The following is a 26902-nucleotide window of genomic DNA, read 5'->3' as shown; positions in this document are numbered from 1 at the left end:
CCACACCCAAAGTAGTTCAGTGTCAATGATTAAACTACAGCTCCCAGAAGGCACTGTATCGTCCAGCCTGGGCGGCTGGTGTTGAGGAGTGAGGCAGAACGGTAGGTCCGCGCTGGTGCAGGTAGGCTGTGTGTTATTCCATCCAGACGAACAGCCACGGCCGACTTCCTTGGTCCCCTTACACTGCAACATCCAGCCTCACGGAACAACAGACAGGGCTGGGGCTGTCAATGCGGACTTAGCTCCAAGCAGGTAAAATACCTTAATCTCCCCAAATTGTTCCGTGGTGACTGGCGGTCTTGAGGAAATGTCGATCCCTCGACGCCTAACAGCTGCAAGCAGTCTGGTGCCAGTATTTTTTCCTCGACCATTTGGTGTTGCAGAGCCTTCTGTTCTGCGTCCCTGGCAGGCGCAGCAATTACTTGTAGAAACAGTCCCTCTCGCAGAGAGAAGGACTCAGAGGCCTGAAGGGGTTTTCAGAGAAGCCAGCTCGCTTTATTTCATCTTTAGGTAGTGGCAGCGGGCGAATGCATTTCGGCGTAGTCAGCCTTCTTCAGCGCCCAGCACTGAGCACACCTAATAGTCCACCTGTTAAAAAATCTTCCCAGCAAACGCTGCTCCTCCCCCTAATGGTGTCGCCACACCCAAAGTAGTTCAGTGTCAATGATTAAACTACAGCTCCCAGAAGGCACTGTATCGTCCAGCCTGGGCGGGTGGTGTGGAGGAGTGAGGCAGACCCTGGTGCAGGTAGGCTGTGTGTTATTCCATCCAGACGAACAGCCACGGCCGACTTCCTTGGTCCCCTTACACTGCAACATCCAGCCTCATGGAACAACAGACAGGGCAGGGGCTGTCAATGCGGACCTAGCTCCAAGCAGGTAAAATACCTTAATCTCCCCAAATTGTTCCGTGGTGACTGGCGGTCTTGAGGAAATGGCGATCCCTCGACGCCTAACAGCTGCAAGCAGTCTGGTGCCAGTATTTTTTCCTCGACCATTTGGTGTTGCAGAGCCTTCTGTTCTGCGTCCCTGGCAGGCGCAGCAATTACTTGTAGAAACAGTCCCTCTCGCAGAAAGAAGGACTCAGAGGCCTGAAGGGGTTTTCAGAGAAGCCAGCTCGCTTTATTTCATCTTTAGGCAGTGGCAGCGGGCGAATGCATTTCGGCGTAGTCAGCCTTCTTCAGCGCCCAGCACTGAGCACACCTAATAGTCCACCTGTTAAAAAATCTTCCCAGCAAACGCTGCTCCTCCCCCTAATGGTGTCGCCACACCCAAAGTAGTTCAGTGTCAATGATTAAACTACAGCTCCCAGAAGGCACTGTATCGTCCAGCCTGGGCGGGTGGTGTGGAGGAGTGAGGCAGAACGGTAGGTCCGCGCTGGTGCAGGTAGGCTGTGTGTTATTCCATCCAGACGAACAGCCACGGCCGACTTCCTTGGTCCCCTTACACTGCAACATCCAGCCTCACGGAACAACAGACAGGGCAGGGGCTGTCAATGCGGACTTAGCTCCAAGCAGGTAAAATACCTTAATCTCCCCAAATTGTTCCGTGGTGACTGGCGGTCTTGAGGAAATGTCGATCCCTCGACGCCTAACAGCTGCAAGCAGTCTGGTGCCAGTATTTTTTCCTCAACCATTTGGTGTTGCAGAGCCTTCTGTTCTGCGTCCCTGGCAGGCGCAGCAATTACTTGTAGAAACAGTCCCTCTCGCAGAAAGAAGGATTCAGAGGCCTGAAGGGGTTTTCAGAGAAGCCAGCTCGCTTTATTTCATCTTTAGGCAGTGGCAGCGGGCGAATGCATTTCGGCGTAGTCAGCCTTCTTCAGCGCCCAGCACTGAGCACACCTAATAGTCCACCTGTTAAAAAATCTTCCCAGCAAACGCTGCTCCTCCCCCTAATGGTGTCGCCACACCCAAAGTAGTTCAGTGTCAATGATTAAACTACAGCTCCCAGAAGGTACTGTATCGTCCAGCCTGGGCGGGTGGTGTGGAGGAGTGAGGCAGAACGGTAGGTCCGCGCTGGTGCAGGTAGGCTGTGTGTTATTCCATCCAGACCAACAGCCACGGCCGACTTCCTTGGTCCCCTTACACTGCAACATCCAGCCTCACGGAACAACAGACATGGCAGGGGCTGTCAATGCGGACTTAGCTCCAAGCAGGTAAAATACCTTAATCTCCCCAAATTGTTCCGTGGTGACTGGCGGTCTTGAGGAAATGTCGATCCCTCGACGCCTAACAGCTGCAAGCAGTCTGGTGCCAGTATTTTTTCCTCGACCATTTGGTGTTGCAGAGCCTTCTGTTCTGCGTCCCTGGCAGGCGCAGCAATTACTTGTAGAAACAGTCCCTCTCGCAGAAAGAAGGACTCAGAGGCCTGAAGGGGTTTTCAGAGAAGCCAGCTCGCTTTATTTCATCTTTAGGCAGTGGCAGCGGGCGAATGCATTTCGGCGTAGTCAGCCTTCTTCAGCGCCCAGCACTGAGCACACCTAATAGTCCACCTGTTAAAAAATCTTCCCAGCAGACGCTGCTCCTCCCCCTAATGGTGTCGCCACACCCAAAGTAGTTCAGTGTCAATGATTAAACTACAGCTCCCAGAAGGCACTGTATCGTCCAGCCTGGGCGGGTGGTGTGGAGGAGTGAGGCAGAACGGTAGGTCCGCGCTGGTGCAGGTAGGCTGTGTGTTATTCCATCCAGACGAACAGCCACGGCCGACTTCCTTGGTCCCCTTACACTGCAACATCCAGCCTCACGGAACAACAGACAGGGCAGGGGCTGTCAATGCGGACTTAGCTCCAAGCAGGTAAAATACCTTAATCTCCCCAAATTGTTCCGTGGTGACTGGCGGTCTTGAGGAAATGTCGATCCCTCGACGCCTAACAGCTGCAAGCAGTCTGGTGCCAGTATTTTTTCCTCGACCATTTGGTGTTGCAGAGCCTTCTGTTCTGCGTCCCTGGCAGGCGCAGCAATTACTTGTAGAAACAGTCCCTCTCGCAGAAAGAAGGACTCAGAGGCCTGAAGGGGTTTTCAGAGAAGCCAGCTTGCTTTATTTCATCTTTAGGCAGTGGCAGCGGGCGAATGCATTTCGGCGTAGTCAGCCTTCTTCAGCGCCCAGCACTGAGCACACCTAATAGTCCACCTGTTAAAAAATCTTCCCAGCAAACGCTGCTCCTCCCCCTAATGGTGTCGCCACACCCAAAGTAGTTCAGTGTCAATGATTAAACTACAGCTCCCAGAAGGCACTGTATCGTCCAGCCTGGGCGGGTGGTGTGGAGGAGTGAGGCAGAACGGTAGGTCCGCGCTGGTGCCGGTAGGCTGTGTGTTATTCCATCCAGACGAACAGCCACGGCCGACTTCCTTGGTCCCCTTACACTGCAACATCCAGCCTCACGGAACAACAGACAGGGCAGGGGCTGTCAATGCGGACTTAGCTCCAAGCAGGTAAAATACCTTAATCTCCCCAAATTGTTCCGTGGTGACTGGCGCTCTTGAGGAAATGTCGATCCCTCGACGCCTAACAGCTGCAAGCAGTCTGGTGCCAGTATTTTTTCCTCGACCATTTGGTGTTGCAGAGCCTTCTGTTCTGCGTCCCTGGCAGGCGCAGCAATTACTTGTAGAAACAGTCCCTCTCGCAGAAAGAAGGACTCAGAGGCCTGAAGGGGTTTTCAGAGAAGCCAGCTCGCTTTATTTCATCTTTAGGCAGTGGCAGCGGGCCATATGTATATATGTATATTTTTTATTATCCTTTTCTTCCATCTCCGCTCCACTTGGACTGTCTTGCCTGTTTTGTACATACACGGACTTCACGTTCCATGTACAAGCATGTGGATTGGCTGCTTTGCGGCTTACAGGAATGTCCAGATTTCACCACAAGGCCTCATAGCTCTTCGTGAAGGAGATTCCTCTCTCCTCAAGGCTGGGATGTCTTCTGGTCTGCCCTTCTGTAGCTAAGATGTTCTTTACATGGTGCGGTAGCTTGCCCCACACATAACCCTTCTCCTTTCGTCGCTGGGCTTGTGACCAGCCATAGTGTGTGTGTGTGTGTGAGCGTGTATGCGTGTGTGTGTATGTGTGTGTGTGTGTGTGTGGGTGAGTGTTTTTATGTGTATATATTCCTGCTTTGTATAGTGATTACATTTATATCCCTTCCCTTCTCTTCAGTCTCTGACTCTTCCTACCATCCCAAAACTTTCTGCCTACAATGGACTCCCAAACATGCTTTTGAGGCTCTTACCTCTTTCCATCCAATTCATCCCACTGACAGGCACACATGCCCACTACTCCCAATAACATCTGACATCTTTCCTTAATTTATTTGTTTACCGAGTTTTATATAGTGCGTAATTCACCCGAATCGGGTATCAGAGCGCTTTACATAGCACCAGTTGCGTTACATGAGGACACATTCATTTTTTTTGTAGGAAAGTTTATTAATCAACTTCAATTAATCTACCCCTATGCAGACCACGAGAGAAAATTCATGAGATCTCAAGAGCACAAACCTAACAACCTTAACACAACTAATTATACTAGGAAGAGAAAGCACAGATTACTAGTCGATTCACCTCTAAAGTAGTAAGCCAGTAGTAAGTGCTATTTAATTACAATTTATATATACAATTATATTTCAGCATAGTGAATACAAATTCTTTCTAGGCAAAATTCAACAATTCTTACAGTAAATAATGTTTTTACAAGTTTCAAACAGGTGTGGCTTGTATGTTCTTCCCATCCTCGAGGGCGTAAAGTATGCCAAATAGTTCAAAACAACAGTGTAAAAAAGAAAACGTGATTTTCCTGAAAACCACTTCGCCGTCTATTCAGAAATGCATTGTGTAGTGTGTAAAGGAGTACAAATAAAAAGGACTTTTACTGTTATAGGTTTAAATGTTTCGGGCTGATTCACAAAGACATGTAAGAGTACATGAAGAATACTCTTGTACTCCGTACTCTTAAATGCTTTTCTAAATTGACCATTTCCTCTGCACCTGGAATGCAGACCCCACGGGAAGAAAATGTGATGTTTTACGTTAGGTCAAAATGTATCTGTGTATCATAACCCCTTATCCGCATTCATCTGAAAATCCAAAACCATGATTATCAGGGTTCACTTCATGAGGTTACCACAGGCGCTACCTTTGAACTTTTGTGCTAAAGTTCAAGTATGCGATATAAACTGGTTGAAGTAACTTGGATGAGTTCAGTCCTAAAACTCAGTAAGGGCTCCAGACACGTACGTGTTGTCAGCACTGTGAGCTGTGCAATAACAGCAGGACAGTCTGTGCAAATGAAAATCATTTCACACAAACTTGATACATGGAAAACAGATGTTGACCGAACAATTAACCAGCATGAGTTACAATGTTTTTAATAATTCAATTAATGTTCATCAAAGCATTAAAACCTCTCTGCAATGCCTAGCAGACATAAGACCAAACATTATGAAAACTCCAAACAATATACAAAGCTCTTAAAATGCTCTGCTTGACACTTCTTAATGCATCCCTCTACCAATAAAGGTATAAAAGATGAAAAACTGGGTAGTTTATTTTTGGGGGGGGGGAAACTCACAGCATTAGAAAGCAGTGGCAGACAACCAGAGATTTTCCTTTTCCGTATAAATTGTCAATAACCAACCAAAATGACAATTTGGGACTGATTGACAAGTCATATTGATTACTGTAAGAAATGTGGCTACTGGTTGAGAGGGCTAAAACCTTACTCAAGCAGCAACCAAAATACTTACCAGACTGAAGTCACAAGAAAACCCCAAATATACCTGTGATGAACTCTCTAGGAGCTTGGCACAAAGCAATCGGGCATAACTTACAGACAATATGTATAGTATTTGTGCAACACTTCAAACAATAATGAAATAAAAACACACCACATAAAGGTTCCCACAACAATTTAGAAAAATAGAGGTTTATTTTGCCAGGTCGAAATGGCAGTTTAAAACTGCACACACAGGCTGCACTGGCCGGCTTGGTACATGTTTAAAGGGCTACTTCAGTGAGGGGCACTCTAAGTGCTACATGCTCACTTGTAGCATTTATTATACAGGCCCCGGGTGCAGGCAATACCAGTTTGTTAGGAACTTATAAATGCATGAAATATGCCAATTGTTGATAAGCCAATGTCACCTTGTTTTAAGGAGTTAGCACATGCACCTTAGCATTGGTAAGCAGTGGTAAAGTGCATAGAGCCCTAAGGCCAGCAATAACGAGATCAGCAACAATGGAGGAGAAATGCAAAATGCAAACGCTTTGGAAGAAGACCACCCTAAGGCTGATAGGACTAACAATTACGCACTGCGGTACACAATACACATGTCCCCATATTCAAGATGTAATAGAATCTTAAATTAATGTAATATGTCAAAGTGCTTTAACTATCAAGCAAAATCCTTTGCTGCTCAGTTGTATCATAGAAAATCAGGCAATATGTTGGATAAGATGGGTAGGGGTTTAGTGTATGCATGCCTGCAAGTGTTATTTAATTTGCATTTGCTTAGACTGTCACGGAAAGGGTGCTTCTGGATCACTAATACTAGAAGTCTGCCTGTCAAACTGTATGTATCAAGGATGTGAAAATTATTCATACTAGCAGAGGTAAATTGTGTGTGGTGGGAGGCTACAGGATGTTTTTGGAGACTCTCCTACAGATTGCAAATTGCAAGCATTGTTCCCATCACCTTTTGTGTATTTGATGTACCACCCTAAGTGGCAGGTATATGCCCAGACGTCTGTCCCATGCTTACTGTACCACTACACCTGACAGAAGAGGCCCAATCAGGGCAAAACCAGTCCTGGCTTGCTTGTGTTCCGGTTCAGGGAGCAACTGACCTATCAGTTTGGGTTTTAATATTCCTATTGGAGCAGGGTCAAGTATGATTTGCAAATTGCTGGTTCTAAACTAAGGTGGCAGAACGGGCAAAAGAATGATGAGTTTGAATGCTACCCAGAGCAATTGCCACTGGTTAGACAAACTGCAGCATTCCTCCCATCACCTTTTGTGTTTTTGATGTACCGTCCTAAGTGGCAAGGGTATGTCCAGACGTGTGTCCTGGGCTCACTGTGGCACTGAAACCAAGCAACACCTGAGGACCTGTCCTGGCAGTGCGGACTTGACTGTTAAAGTCATTTGAGCAGGGTCAAGACTGATTTGCATATGGCTGGGTTCAAACTGAGGAGGCATGGAGGCAAAAGAACTATGGCTTGGAGTGCTACCCTGAGCAGTTGCAAGTGGGTAGATACATTGCAAGCATTCTCCCATCACCTTGTGTGATTGATGCCTCATCTGTGGATGCCAATCAAGGCAACTCATATATTTCTTACGAAGATTCCTACCCAGGATTCGATGATGAGTGTCCCCAGAGGGGCAGATGGTATTATCGCTTCCAATAAATACTGGTACCTGGTGGTCAGAATGTATCAAGGGGAAGAAAAATCACGTATTACAAGACAAGCCCCACAAAATGTAGCAAACCCTGAGGATTGTAGTGTTTTCTGCACCAGAAGCTGCTTGTCCTGGTGTCTACTGGGCTCCCCTGCAAAATATTGGCAGATTTCACTTACTGAAATTTATTAGGTTTGGGGAACATGAAGTTTCGGTCTTATTACCAGCTCTTAATTACCGGTTGAGAAGCACATCGCATAGCTCTTAAGAAAAAAAAGAAAATTGCCAAATAGATATTTGCCCAGGGGTCGCAAATTACAAACTTGCTCGTAATGAAGGCCTTAAGAGGGACATAGGATCATAAAAACTGCTTGTAAACCCTAACAAGAATATTTCTCACCACATAGTTATTTCATCATTTTCCTTTTTCTCTTGACGTCTGGTATGTTAGTGCGGTTGGAAGCATTTCAGATGAAGAAACACGTTTCCACACAAATTCATCCCACAGCCCAGGAATATGCAGGATTCCAAAGCTGCTTTCTCTTTTTCTTTCCTCTTGTAGTGGGGCCAATAAGAAGCTATGTTAAAAAATACAGTTTTGCAGAACTTATGCTTGGGCAAACAGCGTAGTAAAAGTACCATGTACAATGAAAACGTGCATATCCCGGGGTTCTGCAATTAGGTCCCAGGGCACCAAAATGTGTCAAGGACCTTAGCTGCGGCAAAAATTGGTACAAATTAAGGACTGGCTTGATCCAGAACAGATACATTATCAAAAAGGACCCAAGATGAGATAGGTGGCAAGTAGATGAATGAGCATCCCTTGAAGGTCTTAGGAAGACTTACTGAAAAATTGGGCATTCACCTGGACTCTGTCTCAGGTATTATTCTAAAGTTATGCACTAATGTATTCATCGCTACCTGGCAGGTTTCAGTAAGGGGGGTTCTGTCAATCAGTACTTTTATTGTAATGTTGCTTCTTGGGGAGACAGCACTATGCCCACAAAAATATGGCCGGTCAATTGATACCCGACTTTGAGACGGCCACATGAGATGACTATTTTCAAGATGGTCTCCCATCTGTCCTCGAGCCAAAGGTCCCAAAGAGTTGCTATCTCTTCTATGGCTCCAGATATCCACATATTTATTTCAGGGCATATTTTCTCCACTAAGGTCAGGGCCAGACTGGCCGGAGCGTGCACTGGGCCATTTCCCAGTGGGCCAGAAGGGTGGGGCCGGTTTTGGACGAGTGGGGGGCAGGTTTGCGGCAGTGCTGCAATATAGGTGCCCTGTAACAAAAGTGCTGCAGTAGTGTTTCCCACCAGCTCGCATCCCCCCTCTTCCCCTCCCCCCGGGATGTAATTTCCAGGGCTGGTTTGCGTTCCCAGTCTGGCCCTGACAAAGGTCGGGAGATATGGTGTGACCATGAAGTGGTATGAACGTCTGCTACAACACACATAAGTAAAAACATAGACAAGGCGGTGCTTAGAGAATTACAGAGGTGGTAGCAGCGAGGAACGATTCATAATGGGGAGTCATTTATAAAAAAAAAACTGTGAAGGAGATCTTGGTACAAATGCACAAAGGGTTTGTGACAGTCAAGCTGGCAAATAGCAAAGCAGGCAGCTTCCAGTTATTAGAAAATAATATTGTGGTGCATTACGCCCCATTTTGTTCCATGGCTGTGGAATGTACCAAAAGTTTTGCTTCAATTAGCACAAACACCTTTTTCCGTCAGTAACAACATTAGCCATATTGGTTTGTTTCCCTTTAGTTGATGGCTGTGCATAGCCCTCACAATTTAATCAACAGTCCTGGAGATTCAGAGCTGAATATGTGCTCATTGGCAGGAACATTCAGTCACAACAGCATTGAGGCTCACTTGGAAAGGCAATTGAGATGTTTTACAATGTCCCCGTGTATAGTAGATTTTTGTCCCGGACAGGCCTCCATCAGCAGGCAGTTTAAAGTGCAACACTTGATTTAGATCTCGGCAGACAGGTTACTCCGTCACAACAGTGACAAATATCTTAGCCCCCAAAATATAAAATCCAGTGTGATATAATGGGATGTATATTTCAGCAGACCAGATACCCATTGTGGTCAGGCCATTACACCTTCCTGGCTTTTATTTTACAACACCGGATTTCAGCAATAGACTACACAGTGGAAATCTTTCTAGGACTAGATATGTGCATCCGGCAGTGTGATAAACAAAAGCTAATTCATACCTTAATAAAATAACAAAGTTCATACTTCACAAGTGAAAGTGTTAACTTTGTCTGTTTACAAGAACTGAGTGCTGTTATTTCAAGGAATTCCTTATTGTGTTGCTCCACTTTAGTAATGAGTAAATCATGCAAACGTTGATCAAGTCAAAGGGCGAGATTTAGAGTTTGGTGGACGGGTTACTCCATCAAAACCTGACAGATATTCTGCCTGCCTTATTAGAAGTGCATTAGGGCATAATGCACTTGTCATAAGGTGGAAGTGGTATCCATCCATCAAACTCAAAATCAGACCCAGAAGTGAATAATCTACAACAAAAATGTGTAAATTGATTCAAAATATTTCTACTTTTGAAAATTTAAACAACATCAATACAAGATATATTTCACCAGCTCCAAATAGTGCTTTAAAAGTTCAGAAACAATGACAATTGTAAATGTGTGTATTGACTGGTACTTACTTGAGCTACTCCTGCAATAAATGCATTAAAGCATGTTGAGACGCGCATTTTTTGGGGTGCAATCATGAAGCATCCTTCCTGCTGGTCGTAGCCGAGTAGCACATACAAATGGCGTTTGACTGTGTTGAAAGCTTTTGCGCTGCTAATGTCGGCCTCTGCGCTGCTCTGGTCCTTCGCCATGAACTTCATCAAGACCATGATGAGTTGGTGAACAGTCTGGTGATCAATCCCAGCATCCTCTGGCAGAAGATCTTTTATCATGTTATCATTCTCAGGGGATTCCTGACCTATGATTGTAAAAAAATATTGCTATTATATATTTTGATGGACAGGAGATATATTTCCACTGTTGAGGTTCACATAGTGATTAGCCATCAATCGTTTAACATTCCTTTGCCATGCAATAATTACGTAATATTGCCCAACAAAGTTATCGCCACTGTAGCATAGGGATTATTGGCCAATCTTCTATCAAATAAACCTATTGGCAACAAATTTAATTCCATCAGGATGTTCAAATTGAGGAGAGTGCTTAGTCCATTCAATCCTTGAATCAAGCCAATGTCAGCTGTTATTTGGCCTTCCCTACATGCCTCATTGACCACATGTACAAAGTGTTTTTATGATCACAAAAGCCCTTATTCGGAGTTTGTAACTCACAAAAATACTTTTTGAATGTACTAAACCCATTTTTGGAGAAGGTAACTTTTTTCCAGACCCTAAAATGGGTTTAGAAATGGATAAGAAGAACAAGTTACTTACCTTCGGTAACGCTTTTTCTGGTGGATAAAGTATCTGCCTGTGGATTCCTCACCTTGTGAATATCCCCCTACATCAGCAACGTTCGGAAAATTCTTTTGTAGCACGCCGGCGTGGACGACGTCATAGGAGCATGGCATCGCGCGCGACTCTGACTGACGTCACTGACTCCTTATTAGGTCTACGCCGGCGTGATGACATCAGTTCCCTTCTTTCCGCAACCTACCTCATGAATATCAATGAGGTAGGTCGGATTGCAAATAGCAACCCTTTTGGAAAAATATTTACTAGTCACAAAAATACTGGTCGCAAATTGCAATCAGTATTTTGCGTTCAGTAACCAGTACTTCTGGCCACGTGACCTTAAAATTAGACTTAGGTCCTTATTACAAGTTTGGAAGTAGTCCTGTCGGCACGCTATTGCCAAGCCGACAGGTGGACCACCAAGCCCGTAGTGCACCTGCCTGTCAGATTACGAATGTAATAAATTGCAGGCGGGCAGTGCTGCTTCGGTCACACGGTGGTGGTCTCATAGAAGAGCCTTAAAAGCAGACCGCCACCATGACAGCACCTGCAGCACATTACTGCACGGTGTGGCAAGCACCATGTTTTGGTGTGCCTTGCAGGAACGGGGTGCAATTCCAGGGGAGCACAGCATGGGCCCCTCTGCATGCACCCCCAGGCCAGACGTGGCCCTTACTTCCATGTCCACCACCCTTTTAATGGCGGGCTCACAGCGGTGGAAATGAAAGTCGAAATTTGCGGACCACCATACTCGTAATGAGACACTTAATAGTTCTACTAGTACACAAACTGTGGGGCATATTACCAAGCAATAGCGATAATTATCGCTATTGCTTGGTTAGAGACAACAATTTACCGCTGAGCTGCGGCGATTTTTACCGCAAATAAACCTTGGTATTACCAAGGTTTATCGCAAATGCGATAAAAATCGCCGCAATGCATGAATATCGCTGAAAAGTCAGCGATATTCATGCATTACCGAGCTAATGCTCTTAGCCATGTTATCCACCTCCCATTGGATAACATGGCTAAGAACTGCTCAGGGCAGGTGTTAGCTTTTGGAGATATTCGCGCTTAGCGCGAATATCTCCAAAAGTTGGTAATAGGAGATAGCGATGTTAGCGACTGTTTTCAGTCACTAACATCTTGGCACGCCCACTTTGCATATCCTTAGTGATAAATATCACTGACATGCAAAGTGGGGCCCAGGATGGTCCCTATCTTCTACTAGCTGTCGCTAACTGGTGTTAGCGACAGCTAGGTAATAGGGAGATAATTTTATCTCCGCTTTCTTGGCTTTTAAAGCCAAAAAAGCGGAGATAAACCCCCTTGATAATATGCCCCTGTCTTTCTAGATGTTTTAAATCAGCACTGAATCCAAACTTCTGCTCCAATATATTATGTGCTTAGTAAACTTGCCTGACTACTGTCATACTGTGCATGGATCACCCTATTGCACCAAGTACCAGGGATTTGGAGGACCTAGGCAAGAAATATTTAGGGGGCCCCTGTTTGGATTAACTTTCCATTTAATTATTATTTGTTACTAATTCAAACCCATTGTTGCACTAACGATATTAAATGACATGTTAAAGGTTAAAATACAAACATTCACAGTGAGTTACAGAAAAGTTTCACTTTCTCAATGTGCTGATCCGTGGTGGGCACCTTGAGCTGTTGCCCACTTTGTCCACGCCTTAAAACGTCTCTTACAGAATGCACAGCTGTAAGTCAGCCATTGATTTCCTAAAGAACTGAGCCAGGCCTAGGAATCCGATAGCATCAACAGACTTAAAAGATCCACAACACTAAGTCAGCCTAGCAATTCAGTAGCACTGAGGCATAGAAGGAACTCTGATAACACTGAATCTGTTCTAGGAAACGTGTCAGATTCGGGGATACTATAGCATGAATTACCCACAGAAATACAACTCCCCCATCCCTGGGGGTGTCAGCGCACTGAGCCAGCATTCAGTGACACTCAGCACGGTGTCTGCCTTGGGGTTTACATTGCACTAAATTCATCATTTGAGATTCTACTTAATAATTAGCAGAATATTTGGATAATATTAATGTACCTACAGTTCTTGATGTTGCTGAATAAATGGCCTCCTATGACACATTTTGACTGTCCTATCCTGCTTATTTGGTTCCATATGTTTGTGGGTGTCTCTTCCCCCATGTTGGATAGCCTTAGGCTTGTGTATCTAATAAAACAGAGTATTGTGCTAAGTATTGATATAGCTCAGTGGGTTAAAAGGGCTTCTGGGATCCTTCCGTTTATTGTTAACCTGTCCTGTTGCCATATATTTTAGATTGGTATGTGGCTTTAGTATTGAGACTTCTTCCTGCCACTTCTAACGACGTACGAAGATTGCACCCATATGGAGTGAAGATTTTAGCCAATATTCAATAATAATTGCTGAGGTGGGGATGACTTCAAAGAGAGAACTTGGAATATGTTGAAAGACTACCAAAGGAGAGTTTTTATGGGCAGCACATTTTACTTGCCACAATTCCAGTTGCCTGTTGATTACTAATTGTAAAACATTCTAAGCATTCCAACTGAAACAGTGTGAAGGAAAGTGGCAGGCAGCTAAAGACTTGTCATCCAAGCCCACTGTATTGCTCAACATTCCTATCACTTAACATTGGACAAAACTGTTCTTTCATTCACTAATGAGGAGTACATGCTGATTAATTGCCAAATGCCTTTTATGTGGGTGATAAAGCTGTTTCTTACTGGTACACGATCCACGTCTTAAGAGTGTAGGCTCACAGATGTAACAGTCACCACAAGCCATGTAAGGGTCTAGCTGCTTGTCTGCAGCACGAGGAGACACATTATGGCAATAGTAGCAGCAAAAAGCAGAAGACTTAAATCAATGTGAGGCAAAGAAACATATGGTTAAATGTCCAAGCCTGAAAGAGGATCTGGGAAATGACCGTGGCTGCCAATAAAGAAGCACGGTGCATCAGAGAGAATGCGTACCACTTTGAACAACCTTCGAACATGTGTCCTGGTCAGTAATGCACGAGTAGCAGGGATAGAAACCAAAGACGCTAATTGAGGAGGTGGTTGCAAAGGGACTATGCGGAACCCTCAGTCTGCAAACAAAAATATGATCACTAAAGGCAGATGGTTACCTCTGTATCCATAAGGAATGTTTTATATAGTTGACTTCGCCTTCCCATTGTCATTGACTGACCACGTGTCTGCATCAACCATGATGCTTTGCAAAGTCCACATCGGAACCGATGGCTCGATTGCCTGCGTGTTTACATAGACTTTGAATGTCTTAAAAACAAGCTCTTTTAAACTTCTCCAAGTTTTTCCAAAGATCCTACTAATGAGGAAGGCAGAGCTGTAGAAGCTGATTGTGAACCAGTGAGGTAGTAAAATGGAGAAAAAATAGCTCAGCATTTATTGAGACCTCCAATTGATCACAGCACATCCCAGCAGTGTATTTCTAGGTATATTAGGAATCAGGTAGGTGTAGCTTCTACAACTTTAAGGTCCCATAAGTCTTCCTCTGATCCTTAAAAATCTTCCTAAAGAGGTTTGAATACACATCATGTGGGACCTTATAATGTTCTCACGTTTATTCCAATTACATTTTTCATAAAGTGTATTCATACATTTCAGCCAACACAAGTTTCGTAAGGACCATCACTTTTTCAAGCCATATCATCAAAAGCCCCCCAAAGTACATTACTCATAATAGATGCATTCAATATTACTGCACTCACAACTCATGAAAACAAATGACCGTGTTAGTCGTCCATGTTTGTTCTGCAGCAGAAACCTTTCCGGTGTTGAACAAATTATGACATGGATTTGAATTAAATGGAGATGGAAACCATTTAAAGATATTCCATTGAAATGTGTTGAACGATACTGTGGTGTTTTCAATTACCTTTGAGTAAATCTATAGTAATGAGAAGAAGATTTATGAGAGACTAAAACTGCAGTATCTCACCCCGGTTCATTTGGATACAGCCTCTGCACTATTAGATGACCCTGATTCTAGTAATATTATTGAATGCACTCAAAATGGTGGGATAATGAAGTAATGTTGCCAAAGATGGTGCGAGCACAGTTTAATTAATTCACCAAGGATGCGGTCTTCTTAATGGTGAACCTGGAGTACATGAATTTATGGAATATAAAAAAAATGTTAACACCCATGTTCAGCTAACTTGGCTCTGGGGTTTGCAGATGTAGCTTGCCCATCTTTGAGTAACACAGGTTTCATATGATCGGGGAACATTTTGTTTTGAGGAATTTTACAGTTAACAGTGGTCCCCTAGTTCTTTTAGCAATTTGACTAGATCATTGTGTGATTTTCTACATTCTGTTTCACTCCACTTTAAAAAATGTACAAAGAATGGCTCACATGGTTTTAAAACTTACAACATCATTAAATCTTCATTGAAACTTGAAGATATAGTAATGGCCTGAAGGATTGCTATACGTGTTTGGTGTCATGCTATGATTTGAACTGGTGATTGACACTGCAGGTTCTTAGACATTAAACTATAGTTCTTTAACAATCTAAGCTTTGTAGGTGTTGTGCGTTTGTTTGTGTTTTTGAGCGTGTCTAACAGCATTTGCTCGCAAACTATTAAAAAGGTGGGGTAAAATAATGTTCTGAAATTGCACCAAGTGTGCAACCAAAGCAAGAAAGAAGAATGACCTCCAGGGAGTTTAGAGGGGAAGGATTCTTCCCCCAACAAAACACTGAACACATTGGGCCAAATTCTTTATTTTACATTATGGGGTTCACACAATCCTGTATAGAGCCACAGATCATACTAGATCACCCTTAAAATATTCTTGGGTGCTTTCTTTCTGGAAAACAGTAAGCAACACATATCACCTTCACCGTCATCATCATAATACTTTTCTGGCATACCAAGAAAGATGTACCAATTCCAGGGGTTATGTGGTTCACCAATATGACTTCTAAATTCCACTTTCTACATGGGTTACATAATCTCAAGGCACAGGGGGCTGAGATAACAGACTCAAATAACAGTTACTGCTCAGATTACAGAGACCTGAACAGATTCAGATAAAAGACGGGTAACATCAACCTCACAGGTTGGGCCAATACTTTAGACAGCAGTATTGAGGCTTTTATGAAAAAGAGGTTCAAAATAGATGATGGAATGACTCCGCGAATATATGATGTTTCCACGATTACAAGTTCCACGCATGGCATTACCACGCGAATTTTACATCGCAAGTGGCTTTACCACGCTGGAATTTACAACAACGGATTATACCACGCGTAGAACCGTCTTACCTGCACGTCTTTCACCAGCAGCCCTTACTTCCATCCACCATGGAAACAAGCGTCTAAACACGTCTTCCAAAATAAAAAAAAGACTGCTTTTTTGTCGTACACTGCATGTCTTTGGGGGAGGCTCTTTCCTTTTACTTCATAAATACTAATGTGCGTTTTTTTTATTTATGTAACTCGCTCCATAATTGTTGTTATTTTTGGGGGGGAGACCCCCCCCAGGCCCCCCAACCCTCCCCCAGCCCCCCCAGCACGACTGGACGGAATACCACGTCTCCCCCCAACCCACGCAGAACGTACTTGCGTGGTAAAGACGGTCGTGGAAGGCAACCACGTTGAAAAAACGTTTGCGTGGTAAGTGTACCGTGGTAAACGTTATGCGTGGGGATGCCTTCGTAGTAAATGATGTTTCCCGACTCCACAGAAGTCATGGAATACCAGCTGCAAGTGCCCTTCAGCACCGAGAAAACAACATCAGCACTGAGTCTCCCAGGCTGATCATAAATTATACCCACAATTTAAGCTTGAAACATATTTTAAAACCATAAAAATATTGTCACTAAACACCAGCTGATCTTTTGATGATAATATTACATTTTCTTGTATCAACTACTAGCTATACGGCAACTAAACGCACCAGCCTAAACACAAGTTTTGTATTTTCATGAATAACACATCTGTATCTCTCTCCTTGTGAATGTGCAGGTGCCAATGAGATGCAGCAGTAGCACCCTCATAGACCTCCTCGTGTCTGTTGCCTCTACCTATGACATAGCAGAAAGGGCGGGTGTGTGCTTGTTTTTGTATGTGGCAGAAAGCTTGGCCATGTCATGGTATTAATCCCAGGATTACAATTTTCCTATTGAGCCTTCCTTCTTCTCTTTAACTCGGTAAACAACGTTTACCACAAATTTTTCTCCCCTCAGGGAATTACAACGCGGTCGTTAAAACAACTGCGTTGTGATTCCGCATGCCATTACTCTGCAAGTCGGAACAACGACTTGCGGAGAGGGGGGAAGGTGTTGGATTTAAAATCCAACACCTTCCCTATTGTCAGCACAGATTGGATTTGGAAAAAAATTATACTATTTCAACATCCAGCGCCCCCCCCTCCGCAAGTCATTGTTCCGACTTGCGGAGTAATGGTATGCAGAATCACAACGCGGTCGTTGTTCACGACTGCTTTGTCATTCCCTGCGGGGAGAAATACAGCTGAATAAGATCATACATTCCTTTAACTCATTACATTAATCTGCGAAAGGAATAATAACCTGGCGTATCTGTATTTTACATTGATATGTAACATTGGCAGTCAATGTTCCATAATATCAGCTGAAAATGAATAAATGGATGGTAATAGTCGGAATCATTTTCACACAGCATCCAAGATATGTACCAACCCGCCACAAGTAAATTTTGCTATTGAAACAACAGGTTTCCATTTTGTAAAAATGTATGACAGCACATGGTTCCACCCAATGTTGGCACCAAGGAGTCCCACCTGGTGTTTGATCAGATGTGTCTCCTAAAGCTGGTGCAGACTGCTCATTTCTTGTCAACCTTACAGCTGTGAATAGAGAGAATAAAATTAAATATCAAGCCATTGTAAAATTAACATAGCAATACAATGCATAATAATTTCAGATTCGTTAATGAAATAAACAAAAATATTGTTAGGGATTACCACAATATCTTCATATGAGCCAAAAGATTCAGGAAATTAAAGTATCCTCACTTTCGGAAGTTTTGTAAAAGGCAAACATTCTCATTTCACTACTCCATCTTCTTTGCATATGATTGACTATTATTTAATTAATCTAAGTATGAAAAGCTAAGGAAATAGACCATTTCTCTTAGGAAACACCTTCATTCCTTTCTGCATGTAACTCAATTAAGGTCCTCTAGAAAGAGCCTGAGGCAAATTATGTTTTGTCATTCTACCACTCGTTCTCTAGCAATAAAGACTTTTTGAGGCCCTCTGTTGCAGTTTGGTGCTCTCTTGTGGTCACTTGTCATTATGCCACAAGGCGACGAGACTAATGCCAAAGACTGTTGTCTTTTTTCACCCAGTACCTTCTGCCGTTCAAATCAGAGTTCAGGTCACTTTCCCATTTAGAGGAGAAAAAGGTAATGTATTCACTTATTCCCTCTGCCATACACATACAGAGTTTGTGTACAGTAGTGATCATAGCAGGTCTCCTAAGAGAGGGGTTGCCTCTAGAAGGTCCTTGTCCCATGATAAATGAATGCACTGAAGAAATCCACAACATATAAATATCCCAGGAAATGGTTGTTGTGAAAAAACCTCAAAAGGGTAGAGGCCGGATGGTCATGCTCATTCAGGAAATAGAATATTGAATTTAAGTACATCTAGGCAGAGCTAAACCAGAAGCCAAAATCAGCCTCAGTAAGCATGTTGAAGGAAGCCTTGCATTGAGGGAGGCTGTCACTAGAATGGGGCTATGGGAGCATGGAGTAGTCATGGCAGCCTCCTTCAAAGCAGGCCCGTAGCCTACTGCATATGGGGGAAATGCCAGTTCACCTCAACCTAGGAAATTCTAGAGATTGGCAAGTGTGTTGGTAAAGGCGAGGGACCTGCATCTAGGTAGTTATATAGATGGGTAAGTGTGCATTAAAAGGTGATGGTGCAAATAGGCGAGCCTATGAAGATGTCAATTGGAATGCCCTTAGGAGATGCGATTGTGACAAGCCTGGTATGCCTTTTGAGAGATGAGAAGGTTGGGAGGAATGGCATTCAGGTGATTTTACAGTATATGCATACAACTCTTAGGAGATATGATAGTGTACTCATTAAATAACAAAAGTAATGATGCAACATGTATTTTATATTTGAGCTGGCCAATGTACATGAATCTTGAAAGACAGGATGGCTGATAATGTACTTGAACTTAGTGAAATTACATGGCTGGAACACATGAACATCAATAGACTGGATGGATGATGCACAGGAAATCTTAATAGAAGGGTGGGCTGAGGATTAAGGCAATAGGCTGGGTGCTTCTGTTGACCCTTAAAAGTGGCTGACCTTAACGCATAAAAGAAGGGAGAATGGAGAGTTGCTAAAGGCCCCTAGTAGAGGATATGTCTAATATTAATTGAGACGGATTGACTTTAGACATGACTTCTGATATTGGACCCTAGTTTACAGATAAAGTGATCAATACAAGACAAGAGGCCAGATGTACTTGCCCCAGAAGAGTCAGGATAGTCAAGTGGTAGGTCCATTAAGGGATCACATTCTGATATACATGATTGCTATGTGTTGAGAAGGCTATAGCATTCCAAATATGTAATGAGAATGTAATAGCTTATGACTGCTGACCAGCGCTATTCTTACAGGTGGACAAGGTCAATGGCATGCCAATGAAGGCAGTGTTACTTGTAGAGGGAGTGACAGGTGCTGATATTTCTGGTGTGCATCACTCTTAAAAAATGTTGTGCTTGGGTTTGTTAATCAGGGTTACAGGTGCCAAACATACCTTGATAGTACCCATTTTAATAGAAGTTTTGTGCAGAGGGTACCAGTGGAGAGTTTGACATAAATAATGTACAGTGTATCACAAAAAATGTATGCATATTACTAAAAATGGTTAGATATTTAAAGTTCAAAAGAAAAGTATACTCAACGGATTTTGGTGTTGAGGGTTTCTGGGAGGGAAATGGCTCTCTTGGACTCCAGAGGGCCCTTCACACTGTCCCGGAGGGAGCGCACGCTCTTCTGGCGGTTCCGCGCGAAGCGGGCCCTCTTGATCTTCCACATGGCGGCATCACTCAGGTTGGCCACGTTAGTCCGGACAGCAGTGATAGCTTTACGAGTAAAGTGTTAGTGGGTTCATTAGAAGTCACAAAACTGAAAAAATATAAATCCTTCAACCATGCAAAAAAAAATTCTATACATCATTTTACGCTCTGAGTTTTAATAGTGCAAATGTGGAAGATACTATAGGGTGGCAAAACCATTCTTCACGATTTGTAAAAAGGATACATTGGCAGCAAGCTGATCAGCTCTAAATGCACTGGTTTTGGAGTCAGAGAGTTGTGAACTTAAGTCGAAGCTCAACTATTGTATCCAATGTGTGGAGAAAAATTAATGTATCTCCTTTTGCTTCAAACACTTAACATCAACGCGCAAGCATGCTGTGTATAGTCTTAATATGTCTTCAAGTCCACATACATATGGGTTTTCACTTAAGCCAAGTCATATTGAGCCCTGCTTGCCCAACTAGCATACACCACCAAACACTGAGGATGAGTGGGCATTTAAAATCTGTTCGTCAACATATTGTGAAAGGGGTGAATGGATTTCGCGAGACCCCTCTACTAGTGAGCACTACAAGTCTAATGACTCAGACAGTGTTGTATATTGCTTATACAAGACTTGTATAATTGTTCTGCTTACTTGTAGGGAAAGGGAACTCTTTGTTGCAATCCAGATGGAGCTGTGCTTCGAGGGACAGAGTCTCAAATCGATTCACAAAGAACTCCCAACTCAGGGCTGGGATGTCTTGCTTCAGGAAATGTAGCAGCAGCAGCTTACTCAAAATGGTGGGTCTGTCTTTGACAACTGTATCGAACTGAAAGTCAAGGCACAGGCACAGGCCCTACAGAGAGAAAAAAAGAAAGCAAATAGAACATGAAGATTTCAAACTGAGGAGAGCCACTACATCTATCCATGAATTATGATGATTATCAGAAATCGGTTTATTCATTTGGGAGGGGTGCAAGTTTACTAACTAGTCTGGTTAGGCCAAAACACAGGCCCGCATTATGATGTTGGGCGGACCGCCACCTACAGGCCATCGGGGAGGTCTGCCTGACATCCAGGGCAATGGTGTGACCACCGATTACATACTGGAGGTCGGAGCGCAAAGTGCAGGGGGAAAGACCACCGCCACCGACAGGATCCACGATACATTTGGGGCGGCGGTCAGACTCCTATCCCTATAATGGAGGTAGATCCTGCACTGGCTCCACCGTAGAGCTTAGGATGTCCCTTTCCGACTATCCTTTGGAAAGGCAGACGGAAATGGATTTTGGGGGCCCCAAGCAGAGCCCCCATCCCACGTACGTACATTTATGCACCGTGTGCCAGGCACCACACGGTGCCTGACACACAGAGCATGAACGTTCATAAAGTGCTCAAGAACACTGAGGCTTGTGCTGCGGCTTTTATTCAGGGCTGCAGCACAAGCGTAGTGTTATTGAGCACATTCTGAATGCCATGCTGGCGGTCCTGTCGTAATACGGCGGGTGGGACCTCCGACTGCTTGTCGGGCAGTCCGATTCCCGCTGCGATGGCAGTCGGTCGTCTGACCAACCACCATCATAATAAGCCCCACAGTGCTTGGAGAACCTCAGCTCATTCCCAGGTAGCTGTGGCACTGGCAGCAGGCAATTCACCAGAGAAATGTCTGATATGTTTCAACATTGTCAACAATTTTAAAGACACTAACACACTAAAATTCCCCCCAAAAATTAGAAGAGTGGAGAAAAATGTAATAAGCAAAAAGACAGAAAAAACATAAAAATTAGACAGGGGAAATCGAAGACCTAATTTTTAAAAACTTTATATCATTTCGAGGTTACCTGGACTTTGGTGCAATTTCAAATCGAACCAAAATTTACTGTTGGTCAAATACACCACTCAACCTTTTTACCTTGAGACTTAGACACTTTATCAGAGTTCAAAGACTTCCAAAGGCACAAGGTTTAAGGCCTAGAAGTCACATGTGTCATCAAGCTACCACTGAGGTCATTGGCTTTGATGCCAAAACCTAAGAGAGGGGCAAAGCCGGATTTCCTGGCCACCCAGGATGCTTCGCCGCTGGGATACATTTGCCACCTCCCCTGGCCAAAGATTTACCATCAGACTTAGTCACTTTTTGGCTCTCATCTCAATTAATCAGTGGGGCAAGGCACAGGGTCAGACTGATTTGCATATAGCCATGTCTGAACTGGGGTGGCAGAGTGGGCTAAAGAACGGTGATGGATTAAACCCAGATCTTTTGACTGGGTGTGAATGTTTGATTTATTCAGATGCTCTGACCATCAACACCCCCTTTTGTACCGCTTTTGGCCGCCATAAGTGTGGCAGGGTATGCTCAGACGTGAGTCCCTTGCTCACTTTGCCACTGGATTCAAGCAAGCCTGGCTGAAGACTGCTGGAATGCCAGAAACCAGTCCTCGGAAGCTTGTTTCCGGTCCAGGGAAGACATGTTGGAACTATGTTGCGGAGCACCGTGCTCAGCACATGGCTGGGTGTCCTCGTAGCGTACACCACAACAGTGTTTTTATAGTTGTGGTCATCTGGAAGTGCGTCCTGCAGCACAGGAGTGCCAGATGGGAAAGACAGGAGAGGGACTGCAAAGATCTACATCAGATGAAAGATGTAAAACGTGGGCTTCTTCCTTGAATGCTTACTTAACTTCATGTGTTAGACAGGAGGCACATGGTCAAGGCATATGAATTGCCCTTTTCAAGATGGTGATTGGTCCAGAGATTCTGCCTGAGCTTCCCTATGACAAATGAAATTGAGCCTTTTTCTTAGCAGCCTGAATTCACTGCATGTCTTTGCTTGGCTCTTTCCACTCCCTTGATGTCAAAGACAGTATGGGGTCTTGTTATCTACATCTGTATAATCTTCATATTCATTCAAGAACAAAAAGTTTTCCAAGAAGGTTGTTTTGCCCTTTGTTGCTTATTCCACCAAAGAGGGACCATCTCAAGGAGATACTTGCACCTTTCACATGTATCCCAGAGGCAATGTGTAAAGTATTAGTGCACACACACAGTGAAAGCACTACAAAAGGACTCCACACCAGTTTAGAAAAATGCCAATATTTATTTGAATCAAAGAACAAAACAACAAAAATCTAATATACACAAACCAAGATTTCACTTTTTAAAGAAAAAATTCAATATAGCTCTTAGAAATCAAAAATAGCTCTAAAAGGAGCTATTTGTCGTGTTGGACAACTCCACAGCGTCAGTCCAACTTCGATGGAGCGAGGGCCAGTTACAGAGTCGGGCAGTCCCCAGTACAGTACCTTGGAGATGTTGCGAAAAACAGAAATAATGCAAAACACCAGGGAAGTGAGGTGTTGCTGAGGCAGGTGGGGCGACGATTCCTTACTGTTGCAGTGGAGGTGATGCATCCGTTCCTTACTGCCGGGCAGGGAAGGTGATGCGTCGGATCCTTATTGCCACTGGGGAGGTGATGCTGCAGTTGCCAGTGCAGTACTTCAGTTCCTTACTGAGGCGATGTGTTGATGGGGTCTCAGAAGTCAAACCGCGAGGCTTTCGTTAAGTGTCATCAATCTTGATCAAGCCAACAGGCATCAGAGTTAGAATGGGCTTCAGTGATGCTGTGCTCGAGAATCGTGTCATGGTAGATCTTCTGAGGTGATGCAGTGTCATTTCATTTCATAAAGCTTTATTCGGAGCATTTGAAGAACATGTCCATAAAAGCACAAATAATACAGACATTTCATAAATTTCATAGAAGAAAACACAAAATATAAAAATATTGAATTATCAATTACAGACAATATATATACATTACAAATCAAAAGAAGTACACATATTACAAAATATCCAGAGGGGGATGGAATAAATATTTAAAATGTACATATATTTTAAAAACACATACTTTTCCTGGCGCTAATCGCTTTGAGTAAAAAAGATGCAGTAAAAAAGCAAATGTCCGGGTGGTTCAGATTAAAAATCTATTTCATAGCCTCTGTAATGTCACTCACTCCAAATCTAATGAATATTGGCTTCAAGTAGAATTTCCGTAACTCAATGTACAAATCACATGTTAACAAAAAGTGCTTAGTGCTTTGTTCGGTCTTATTGTCACATTTACAGGGACCAACAGGGCGCATTTTAATGTTAGGGCACGCAACCAGATAATGTACTATACCCATCCTCATTCTGGTCAGTACAAACTGGTGCGAGGTTCTTGTCACCTGTGATAGATATGGTCTAAAACCAATAAATTCATTCATGCTATTGTATAGTACACAAGTAGTTAATTTAGAATCCTCTAAGAGATGCCTTTCATTACAATGATGCAGTGTCATCGGAGCCTGTGGTGCAAGTCACAGTAGGTGCGGTGAGCGGGACCACGGCTTTGGTGCAGGTAGCAGTACGGTGTCAGAATTGCAGACGAGTGCTGGTTCAAAGTCGATCAGCATCGATTCCTTCATTTCTGCTTAGTAGTTTCCCAAACTCACTTCCAAGGGCCCAGCGACTGGAACTGGCACCTCTTGGCAAGTAGAACACCTAAACATAGGGGCCCAGAGGTTGCAGGTGAAGTATTTTATGGCCATGAGGCTTCTTAACCGGGGTAAGCTCAAATTAAGCCTTTGGAGAACCTTGGAATCAGGATGTAGAAAGCAAAGTCCAGTCATTTCACTCCCAGGACAGAAGCAGCATGCAGCAGGCCAACACAGCAGAGAGGCAGTAACTCATGCCAGCTATCCAGCTCTTCTTCCTAGCAGAATCGTCTCAACCCAGCAATGTTCTAATTATATGATGTCACAAGACCAGTAATTATACTAACTTAAGTATTTGAAGTAGGCAAACTTCAAACAAGAGTCTTTGCAGTGGACAAGACCTTGCCTTTCCCTGCCCGGGCTCCAGTCACAATACAGGGAGTGGGGACGTCTTTGTGTGAAGACAGCCACACCCTATTCAGATGTGAGTGTCATCACCTCCCACCACTCTTGTTTAGGAAGACCTATCAGCCTGATGATGGGCCATCAAGATATGCAGGGCACACAACAGCACCCTTTGTGTGACTGTCTAGAGTGAATACACAAACAGCCCAACTGTCATCCTGACCCAGACGTGTATTCAGAAACAGGCAGAGACACATAATGGTTAAAGTCAGAAAATGACAACTTTCCAAAAGTGACATTTGCAGACCTGCAGTTTAGCAATATTTAGAAATTGAAACTCAAACCATACAACACAAATATTCTAGGATCCAAAATATAACCCATTTCAGATGATTTAATGAAACACATTAGCAGACTCTCATTTAGAAACAAGTATTGGCAAAGCCAATACGTTTGGCATTGGCCACCAGCCTTCTGGTAATTCATATTTTGCTTTGCCATGGTTTTTGCTAATCATTGTTTGGGAATATGCTCGGCCCTCATCAATCTTAAAAAAAAACCTTTGCTACAGACAAAAAGGTTTTGGGGTCTCAAAAAAAACACACATTACCATAGTACTCCCCGGCACGGTGTGTGGATGAATCCTTGTGAAAGGGTGACCTGCTGTAATTCATAGTAAAGTAAGCCAATGGGTAAAGTGGGCTGAAACATTGCCCCTTAATGCATGCTGGAGTGTGTGGAAGAAAAATGTGAATGAAACCAGCCACAGGAAGGAAATGAAAGGAAGAGAAAGCAAGAAAGAAAGAAGGCAAGAAACAAGAAAGAAAGAAAGAAAGAAAGAAAGAAAGAAAGAAAGAAAGAAAGAGAAATAATGAAAGAATTAGATGTGAAAAGGAAAGAAAGGGAGAAGGAAAGGGAAAGAAAGAAAGGTGGAAAGAGAGAAGGAAAGAAAAAACAATGAAAGAATAGTGAAAGAGAAAGAAAGGGTGAAAAAGGAAGAAAGAGAAAAAAGTGACAAACTGAAAAGGAGAAAGAAAAAGAATAAAAGAAGGAAAAAATAAAGGTAAAGAAAGAATGCAAATGAAGGAAGGGAAGACATTAGAAAAGAAAGGCGAGAAAGTAAAAAAGAGGATAACTCAATGCAGAACAGTTTCAAATGGATACAATCTGATCGGGTATGCTGTGAAACAGCAGTAGTCAGAAAAGCAAACACTGTAAGGAATGTAGGAGATGGGATCTGATGAAGATGAAATGTGCATCAGAAGCCCCCAGTTATCATACCAAACATATGCAACACTAAAGTAATTATAAAGTAAAACAAAAACACTGGCACTGATGGGAACTAGCGTAGCTTGTCTGTGGCTGTGTTTCTTGTGAGAGAGCAACACGCAGGTTGACTCTTTGCCCTATGATGTATGTATGCTGTAGTGGCGGCAGAAAAATGTGACTGACACACCAACAGGCCAATAGATGAAAAGACGAGGCTTAAAGCTCCTCTATGTAAGTATATTATACATTTTTAGTAAAATCAAAAGGTCGTGGTTAACGCCACACCTAATGATTTTACAGCAATTCCAGTGGTTGGATTACGCTCCTCTCTGCCGGAGACAAATATACACGGGCTTCTACTACCATCTGGTGGCCACTAGCATGAATTGCAAATTGAGACCAGTGGATGCAATCAATAATATTAATTGAAAGAGGGATTGTGTTTTTTCCTTTAGTACTTTGGAATTATTTTTATTATTCCTTTTAGGCGTCATATAAAGCACTCTAACACATAGAACAGTCATAGAAAGCCAGTTTGCTTCCTTAGTAATACTAACAACCCCGCACACAGTTTTATTTCACAGGCTTTCTTTTTTTGCTTAACTTTCTTACTTTAATGAATTTATTTATTTATTTATTTAGGAGTTTTATATAGCGCTACCTGGACCCGAGGGTATCAGAGCGCTTTACAACAAGAATACACCAGCCAGTAATTTAAGAAGAATAAAATAATTGAAAATGGAAAATTATTAAATGAAACACAGATATAATGAGGCGCTGGGGCAGAAATGCACAACAGTGACTTTAATACGTTTCGAAACAGCCA

At 43.3% G+C, this 26902-nt stretch overlaps 1 protein-coding gene across 1 annotated transcript in view; it reads right to left on the bottom strand.

Annotated features, from left to right (window-relative positions):
- Positions 1-26902, bottom strand: part of UNC79 (unc-79 subunit of NALCN channel complex) — a 644685-nt gene that overhangs the window by 275376 nt on the left and 342407 nt on the right. Inside the window, exons 25-28 of the mRNA XM_086937713.1 lie at positions 20586-20787; positions 19814-19993; positions 17667-17732; positions 10077-10363 (exon numbers count right to left, since the gene is read on the bottom strand). Coding sequence (XP_086793839.1) covers positions 10077-10363; positions 17667-17732; positions 19814-19993; positions 20586-20787 — 735 coding nt within the window. The remainder of the gene's footprint in view (positions 1-10076; positions 10364-17666; positions 17733-19813; positions 19994-20585; positions 20788-26902) is intronic.

This window comes from Lissotriton vulgaris, chromosome 9 (genome assembly GCF_964263255.1).
Source record: "Lissotriton vulgaris chromosome 9, aLisVul1.2, whole genome shotgun sequence".
NCBI lineage: Eukaryota > Metazoa > Chordata > Amphibia > Caudata > Salamandridae > Lissotriton > Lissotriton vulgaris.
This window is presented reverse-complemented; position numbering and strand designations above follow the sequence as displayed.